The 9,820-nt window shown below is 35.6% G+C and overlaps 1 protein-coding gene across 1 annotated transcript in view; it reads left to right on the top strand.

Annotated features, from left to right (window-relative positions):
• Positions 1-911: 911 nt before the first annotated feature.
• The window catches only part of LOC148940547 (mitochondrial intermediate peptidase), a 122,069-nt gene continuing 113,160 nt past the window's right edge, over positions 912-9,820 (top strand). Inside the window, exon 1 of the mRNA XM_089105697.1 lies at positions 912-1,139. Within this exon, the coding sequence (XP_088961823.1) occupies positions 1,005-1,139 (135 nt within the window). The 5' untranslated portion in view covers positions 912-1,004. The remainder of the gene's footprint in view (positions 1,140-9,820) is intronic.

The raw sequence follows: 9,820 nt of genomic DNA, 5'->3' as shown, positions 1-9,820 counted from the left end.
CTTGAACACTTTATTTGGCACTACCGGCCTTACATATGGGGCACACCCAAGTAATTGCCAGTCTAAGGTTCATTTTGGTAAAAATGCCATATTCCACGTTTGACATCGAGAGGCACTCGGCACAAGGCCACTCGTCACATTAATCGCACTGAATGGCTTTAGACCCTTTATCTAATGCACAGCCATCTACTGCACATCTGTCAGAGGCTTTTTCGGGCGTTACTGTTTTTGACCGTTTAGTAGCGGTTTTTCCGGTGGCATCATGAGATCAAGGCAACGCTGCTGGCAAGGAATTCGCTCGAAAGATGGCGGCAAAGGAATTGAGGTAAGTGTCCAACTTTCACCAAGGATTTTTTCTGGAAACAATCAATATCAATGGGGTTAATAATATATTCTGAAAGTTCAATTTTTCCTCCTTTCATCAATAATAATCACTATAGAAGCAGCTTTAGTGAGCCACTGAAGAATCCAATTTTCACTGATCAAGGTAAACTAGATGTGACTTATCCAGATAGACTCAACAGATCATGGCATGGCAAGAAAAAATGTCAATACATAGGTTAACATTTCAGAAATCACTATTGACTACAGGTTGTTTCATTTTCCAAAAATTTTATTAAATAATAATTTTAAAAAAAGGCGGGGGTGTACCAAGAACTGTAAGAAATGATCAAATGTCGAGATTCCATCGGTGATTTCAAAACAGTAATCCTATGGAGGTTAAACTCAGATTTAGTTTTTTATAGAGTATTATAGTATAACGAATGAGGATTTTTTTTTGTAATTTTAGCTAGTGTACATGGCTTTCTTCTCCCAGCTTTCCAGAAAACGGCGAGCGAGCCATGACTTTGGAAATATTTGAGTATGAAAACTCCGAAAAGTTTTAGCGATTTGGCAAGAAACGCAATTTTAAAAAATATAAATGCTGGAATCCGAACTTCAGCAGAAAAGCTTAATAAGATCTCAGAATTGTTTGAAACAGGCCTAATTGAATTTATTTCATAATGAAGTTGGCCAAGTTAGGACACTGGGAAAGGTTGCTTCAAATCGTGAGCTCTAGAAGAAATTTTGGTAATCTAGCATCAACATTCAATGGAAAACTTTCAAGGATTCCTGCTGTCAATCCAAAACAGTCAAAGGTCAGGGCATACTATTTTTACTCCATTTTATTTCTGAGGTATCTAGAATAAGTACAAAAGGGGTAAATATTTACCAAATCATATTATTGAGTAACAACTAAAGTGAATATACCATTTTATGCCTTTTTTTATGCTGATTACAAATAGCCTATAACAATCATTTCTATCAGTAATGAATTTTAGCCCCCCTCCCTACGTATGTCAATTCAGGATATATATTTGCACATATAGGGGTGGGGGTTAGGTTAAGGGGGGGCTGAAATTCATTTCCAATAGAAATGATTAATATATTTGTAATCAGCATAAAAAAGGTGTAAAGTTCTACCAAATCATATTATTGAGTTAGGAATAAAGTGAATACACAATTTGATGCCTTTTTTATGCTGATTATGAATATAATAATCATTTCTGTTAGAAATGAATTTCAGCCCCCCCCCCTTATATATGCCAATTCAGTGTTAGGTTAGATTGTAGAAATATATACCCTGAATCCGCATATATAGGGGAGGGGGACTGAAATTCACTTCCGATAGAAATGATTACTATATTTGTAATCAGCATAAAAAAAGGCATCAAGTGGTATATTCACTTTATGCTTAAGTCAATAATATGATTTGGTAGAACTTTACCAAAAAAGGCATCAAATGGTGTATTCACTTTATTCCTAACTCAATAATATGATTTGGTAAATATTTACCACAAAAGTTAAAATTCTATTTTAGCTACTTTTGGCTATCTTGAAAAGGGGTTAAGTTAGGAAAATGAAACTTTCAGGGATAGGTCTAAAGGCTAAAGTATGTCAAGAAAGGTATTTTGAAGCACTTACCTCCACTCCTTCACCCTCTAGAGGGTCCTGAAATTTGCCTTCATGACAGGTCTATACATGGGCACCCACATGGGGGGAGGGGGCATGAGGGGGTGCCAGCCCCCTCCTGGCTGAATAATGCTGCCTTATTATTTATATTTTTGTTTTGAGATTTCTATTATATAGTATTCAAAGTGGCAATTAGTCCAGGTAATCCCCCCCCTGGATTACAGCTTATGGGTCTATACGTATTGAAATTTTGACAAAACAACGTTTTAACTTATGTTTGATTTATCAGTTTCTTTTTCACTGGCTTTAGTTCTAAAAATGGAATTTCTATTACTTGAGTAGAATTTTAAGCCATATCATTGTGTTTTTTTTTAATTTAGGAAATGTATTTGGATATCTTTAAAACCTTATAAATTGGGATTGATCAAAGTTGTGAAGCTGAAAACAATTTTGTTGCACTTAATTTAAGCAGAAGATCTATTTTGCTAGGTTTTGTTTTATAAAACACATATTTTTAAAGGTCATCAAAAGTCAGGACCCTCTAGAGAGAGAAGGAGTGAAGGTAAGTACTTCAAAATACTTCCCAGGACATACTTTAGCCTTTAGAACCATCCCTGAAAGTTTCATTTTCCTAACCTAACCCCTTCCCAAGATAGCCAAAAGTAGCTAAAGTAGAATTTTACCCAACAAAAGAGTAACTTAATACCATTTCATCCTTTGTTTAATATTGTGGCAAAGTTCTAGGGTAACAGTCTAGAATTATTGCTCTTCTAAAAGAAACATCTAAATGAAATAAGATTAATAGGCCAGGCTACAGTTTGATTTTTATTTTATGTTCTTTCCAAATATCATGCTTACTTTTAATGCCCTCCCCCCCTGTAATGGTCCTAGATTATGCCCAATCTCTGACAAGTATCTTGATTAAATGTGTCTTTCCTTAATGTGGACAACATGCTCTGGACATAAAGGGTATAGATCTAGATAGCTGAGATTAGCAGATAGTTAAGACTAGGTTAGTTAGAATTGGCTGTCTACAATCTTGGAAAAACTTGTTTTTTGAACATTTAAAGTTTGAAAAATTTTTGCACTGCAGCCTAAATCTATTTAAATAAAATTATTCTGTTTCTCAACACTTGTCTTAGATTAAGTCTGTTCAAGATTAAGTCCAACTACAACTTAGACACTTTGTTCTAACTTTAAGATTCTGTGTTATTTAACATTTAGCTTAGGCTCAAGCTAAATGTATATCAGAGACAACACTATATTATTGCCTATAGTAAAGGCCATATGACTCCAATGTTTTATTATATTTTTTTCCTAGAGGCACTTCATATGGAAGGGGTTGTTGCATAAACTTTGGAGGGGGCTCATTTGATTGGAAATTGAGATTTCTAGTGCTGTTTTTAAGAGTCAAAAGTGATCAGAGGGCAACTAGCCCCCCCCCATGCTCTTTTTTCCCAAATGCATTCAATAAAATTTTGAGATAGCTATTTTGTTAAAAATTGTTCAAAGATCATATAACAAAAACTCTGGGTCAACACAACCCCTCAGGGCCCAGGGGTAGGCATTGTAAGTTATGCCCTGGGGGCATATATGGTTCTTATGAAAGGAATACTTGTGTAAACTTCAGAGAGGGCTCATTTGATTGAAAATTGAAACTTCTTGTTCACTTTTTAAGAGTCAAAGAGATTGGAGGGGACAACAGTGTTGTCCAGGGGGTAGGCATTGTAATTGTTGTCCTGGAGGCATATATTGTTCTTATGAAAGGGAATTTCAGAGGTGGCTCATTTGATTGGAAATTGAAAGTTCTAGCTCACATTTTAAGAGTCAAAAGAGATCCAAGGGCAACTAGCCCCCCACACACACCATTTTTTCCCCAAACTCATGGGATAAAAATTTTGAGATAGCAATTTTGTTAAGAATAGTTCAAAGGTTAGATAAGAAAAACTCCTGTTTTGTTGCAACTGCTCAGGGCCCGGGGCAGGCATTGCAAGTAATGCTCTGGGGGGATATACGGTTCTTATGGAAGGGATGTTTATATAAACTTTGGAGAGGACTCATTTGATTTGAAATTGAAAGTTCTAGTTCACTTTTTAAGAGTGGAATGTGATTTCCTTAAACTTGACTAAGCTTCTAGATTTAACAAATTGCCTAAGCACAAATAATGCCTGAGCAAATATGCATCAGCTAAAAAAGATTATCATTCCTGGTTTTAAAATATATAGAAAAGATAGGTCTTCTAACTGCAAGGGTGGAGGGGTTGCTGTACTTGTTAAAAATAATCTATCTCACTCTGCAGTGCCAAGTAAACCATATAATCGCAATGTAGATGTGTTTGAGGTCATTTTCACCTAGAAAATGGTGACCACCTTAAAATATGTTCTTTTTATAATCCCAATGGAAGAAATCCAATTTTTGATGTCTTACATGAGCAGCTAACCAGGCAAAAAAAAAAACAACTTTGTGTGGTGATTTTAATGCCCATAGTCCCCTGTGAGAAGATGAAAAACAGTCAAACACTGCAGGAAAGTGTATTGAAAAAGTAATTCTAGAGGTCCCAGATGCTTTGGTCCTTACACTGTTTTATCTAAACACCTCTCATAATCAGTGCAATTGCGTTTCCTAAGTAAAGAACAATGTTGGCACAATGTATTATTTATTTTTTGTTTTCTAGACCAGGGCACTTTGTATCAAAGGAGTTGTTGTAGAAACTTTGAAAAGGGGTCATTCAATCAGTAATTGGAGTGGCTAGTGTCCTTTTTAATTGTCAAAAGAAATTGGAAGGCAACTAACACCCCTTCCATGCCCACCATTTATCCAAACACATCCAATCAAAATTTTGAGATACCCGTTTTGTTCAATGTAATTGAAAGTTCTGGAAATTAAGTCTTCTTTGAGGATGATAACCCCCTCAGAGCCCTCAAGGTAAGAGTTATAAGTTATACCCTAGGGGCATATAAGGTTGTGATTGAAAGCTTTATCATAGAAACTTGAAAAAGGGCGCATTCAATTGGAAATTCAAAGGGCTAGTGCCCTTTTTAATCGAAAAAGTGACTGGAGGGCAACTAACCCCCCTCTCATACCCACCTTTTCTCCAAACAAATACAATCAGAATTTTTAGATAGCCATGTTATGCAAAATGGTTGAAATCTTTCGAAACTAGGTTCTTAAGGATGGCAACCCCCCACAGTCCCCAGCGCAAGGGTAGTAAGTTATGCCCTGGGGGAATATAAGGTTTCTATAGAGAACATTGTCACAGAAACTTCAAAAAGAACTCATTCCATTGGAAATTGAAATGGCTAGTGGCCTTTTTAATAGTCAAAAGTAATTGCAGGGCAACTAACCCCCCTCTCACGCCCACCATTTTCCCAAACACATACAATCAAAATTTCAAGATAGGCATTTTTTTCAACGTAGTTGAAAGTTCTGGAAATTATGTCTTTGAGGATGACAACCCCCCACATCCCTAAGGCTGTAAGTTATGTCCTGGGGGCATGTAATGTCATATATTAAGCGTTGTCATAAAAACTTCAAAAAGGGCTCTTTTGACTGGAAATTGATTTAATAGTCGAAAGTAATCAGACCCCCCCCCCCAATACCCATCATTTTCCCAAACATTTCTAATCAAGATTTTGATATAGTAATTTTGTTGAATGTAGTTGAAAGGTCTGGAAATTATGTTTTTGAGAATGACAACCCCCAACAGCCCTCAGAGCTAAGGTTGTAAGTTATCCCCTGGGGACATATAATATCATATAGAAAGTGTTGTTGTAATAACTTCAAAAAGGGCTCTTTTGATTGGAAATTGAGACGGCTATTGCCCTCTTTAATAGTTGAAAGTAATCAGAGGGAGAATCCCCCCCCCAACCCCCATTATTTCCCAAAAAAATTCCGATCGATATTTTGATATGGCCATTTTGTTCAACGTAGTTGAAAGGACTTGAAATTATGTCTTCGAGGATGACAACCCTCCCCCCATAGCCCTCAGGACAAGGGTCGTAAGTTATGTCCTTTGGGCATATAATGTTTTTATAGAAAATTTTGTCGTAGAAGCTTCGAAAAGGGCTCATTCGATTGGAAATTGAGAGGAATAGTGCCTAATTTATTAGTCGAAAGTGATCACAGGGCAAATGTCTCCCTCCATGCCTATCATTTCCCCAAACACTTCCAATCAAAATTTTGATATAGCCGTTTTTTAAACCTATCAGAAAGGTCTGGAAATTATGCCTTTGAGGATAACAAATCGCCCCAGCCCTCAGGGCAAGGGTTGGAAGTTGTTCCCTGGGGACATATAGGGTTTTTATAGAAAGTGTGGTCATATACACTTCAAAGGGGACTCACTGGATTGGTAATCAGACACTCTAGCGCTCATTTTAAGAGTTAAAGTGATCAGAGGGCAGCTGCCCTCTCACCCCTACACACACGTCATATTGTCCCAAAATGCATTTAATAGAAATTTTGAGATAGCCATCCTATTTAAAATAGTCTAAATATCATATAACAAGGTTTTTTAGGGTTGAAACAAACCCCAGAGATTAGGGGCAAGGTTTGTAAGTTATGCCCAGGGGGCAGGAGCGACTCCCCAGATTTTTTATGGGGGGGGGGCAAGAGGGGTCCATATCTGGATAGTCAAAGGGCTAGGGATGTATAATATTTTTTCTCCGCATTATTGGGCGGGGCAACTGCCCCCCCCCTTGCCACCCCCAAGTGACGCCCCTGCCAGGGGGTATTAAAGGTTTTTATGGAGGGGATGGTTGTTTAACTTCAGAAGAGGCTCAGTCTTTCTCCCTGAAAAAGACTATGTCAATATAAAATTAACAGAAATTAATCAAAAAAACTTTTGGACAAAATAAGTTTTTCAAAAAGTAAAGAACTCCATTAAACCAAAAATGAACAAAAATAGAATCAAATGATCTACCAAGCATACAACTGCCACAAATCAGTATCAATAAATAAATGAAACCCAAAACAAACAGAAATTAAAATAAGTCAAACTCAAAACAAGCAGAAATTAATCTGAGTAGAGTTCTAAACCCTATGCTTTCTATAAGCCAGAATACAGTTTGTACTTTACTGAAAAAAAATTCTTTTAAATGTTTTCAATTATAACTTTAAGAAAACAAAAATTAATTAAGATTTTAAGTAATAAATATCAGCATATGTATATTAAACTGACAATGCACATTTTTTGCAGTAAATTCATTTGAATTTTTTTCAGTAAAGTACAAATTATATTCTGGCTTTTTGAAAGCATAGGGTTGGAGAGTAATAGCATAGGTTGTGGAGAGTAATGCTTGAATTTAATATGCAAATCAAGGTTAAAACGAAAAAAAATATTTTGCTTTTGAAGTATAAATGAAACCCAAACGAACAGAAATTAAATAAACAGTCAATGCAAACAAATATACAATAGATACTAATGTAAATTAATAAATAATTCAATTTAATTTCATATTCAGCTTAAGCATTACTCGCTTTAAGATTTATTTATTCATTTGTATTATTACTTGTTGTATGTTTTTGCTATGATTGTTTATTTAATTTCTGTTCATTTTGGGTTTCATTTATTCTTTAATAGTAATTTATGGTCGTTTTGAATTTGAACTTTAACAGGTATTTGTGTCTACTGATCTTAAGTTTACAATGGCCTTTACTTTTCTTTGAAAAACTTCTTTTTCGGAAAGTTTTTTTTTAATTAATTATTAGTAAAGACGGTGGTTGCAGTGAAAATATTAAAATTAGAATAGGCCCAGGATATTTTCAAACACATGAAAAAGTTTGAAAGAAGAGAAATATATCCAATATATGGTGTTTATGGCCAAAATATTCAAGCTAAACACATTGTTATTAATAAAGCTCAGTTTTCAGAAGAAATAGCATCATTAAATTTTGACTTTAGGTTACCAAAAGCAATATATTATGTAATAAGAGAGCTAAAGGCAAAGGGCATCCAAAGGGCATGCAAAGAGCTAAAGGGCATATTCAGCCTATGATGAAAAATATGAATGAACTATATGAAACTATAATGAACTATAATGAAAAAGTGGACATTATTGCTGTAGAAACAGCAAAGTCTAATAACCCCCAACTTGCCCTAAAACATTTAATCACAATTTGAGGTGCAATTAAAAATTGCCAGTTATGTCAAAAGCCATCGCCAGGTCTGTTGCCAGTAATCAAAAAGTTCAAATACAATTGGGTGGATTTCAAATAGAAACCTTAGCAGTAATACTGAGACAAGAAGAATTCAGATAGAAACCAGACAGTAATCAAAATTCTAGGCTCTCCAGATTGACTGAAGAAACATTATAACACCTTCTCTGTGAATATACAGCAAAAACATGCGAAAACTACAAGCTGAAATCCCTAGTCCAAAATTTAAAGTTTCTCCAATATTAGTTTGATTGTAGAGACACCTTTGCCAACCTCCATTGAAAGAAAAATTTCACAGACTGGCAATTAAAAATTTAAAGGAATTGGATGTGCTCCGAAGTAGTGGTCCTGAAGAAGAATTCCTAGAAAAACCAAAAAAAGGAAATGAAGAGAAAGAAGAAGGAATAGTGTTGTTTGGTCTATGGGTCTGAAATAGCCTCATTTGATGCCTCCCTGCGACTGGTTCTCTACCAGTAAATTGCTGGCAGAGAGGAAATAATTGCTTCTCATCGAGTTTTGTTTTGTACATTATATTTAAAGCCATTAGTGGTAAAAAAAAAACACAGAATTCTTTTTTTAAGTATGAAGCTGGTGGAGAACTCTTTAAGAAATCCGAGGCGATGTCTCTTGGAAGGAGAAGTCTTCAAAGCTTTTCATCAGAAGTTGCTATCTGTTGTGGTTAGAATATAAATTGCTTAAAAGGAAAAAGTTATCAGTACAGGGATTACTTTTTTGTCTATTTTTGTCTAAGATTCTTGATTTAAATTACTGACTTTTTTTGTCTTTTATGCACAATATGTTGCTCCTTGTTAGACATGCCTTATATTTCAGAGGATTCAATCCATAACCAATGAAGATATATCTTGTTCATTTGCTACCAGTCACTTAATTATGTATTCTGGCTACATGCATGGCTGTGAAGGTATTTGTAAAACAACCTAACCATTGGTTTATATGACGACTAAAGTCTCAACTGTCTTGAAAGTTGTTTTTTTTTTCAGTCTCTTCTTCCATCAGTTTGTTGACGTGATTCCTATGTGAACTATCGTTTGCCAGAGAGAGAAGATACATGTTAAGCAATACAAAATTATCTTTCCATCTCCTTGGGGGGGAGGGGGTCTCCAGGGTGACAACCGTGTACATAGCCTTCAAATACTATCTTTGAAGGGAAAAGTGCTTTCTACACGTTTTGTGGTCCTAGTCATCCAGGTTTTGCAGTTTTAGTCTGTTTAGGATGGCACGTTTGACCTTGAGACTTTGCAGAAGCTTAGTATTGGAGATTCTGGGATGAAAAGAGATACCAGCAACACTTCATAGTTATTTTGTTTGAAAGGCAGTGAGATGGTGTGGGTCATCTGTTTAAGAGTCCAAGATTCACAGACATAAATAGTGGTAGAGATGCGTGATTTTAATTGCCTTAGTTTAAACATTGTTGATAAGTCTTTGGTCCTCCAGATGAGCATCAGAGCTTTAAATTGAAGTTTGCATGTAAGAAATGTATTTGAAGTGGTCATTGTCAGAAATGACTAAGCTTATAATTTAAGTTATTTCTTTGATCTGCCCTATGTTATCATCTTCAAAGTGGAGGCTGGATTTACATCAGAATCAGGTTTACATTACTGGGGTGTGGCTGTTGTTTTTGTGATGTTGATGGTCTTCTCAAAAAGATCTGTAAATGAATGGACAACGTCATACTGAGCCTGGAATCATGCCA

Source organism: Artemia sp. Qi Xiang Cuo, chromosome 19 (assembly GCF_049724085.1).
Source record: "Artemia sp. Qi Xiang Cuo chromosome 19, ASM4972408v1, whole genome shotgun sequence".
Lineage (NCBI taxonomy): Eukaryota > Metazoa > Arthropoda > Branchiopoda > Anostraca > Artemiidae > Artemia > Artemia sp. Qi Xiang Cuo.
The sequence above is the reverse complement of the archived record's forward strand: the minus strand, read 5'-3'. Positions and strand labels throughout refer to the sequence as shown.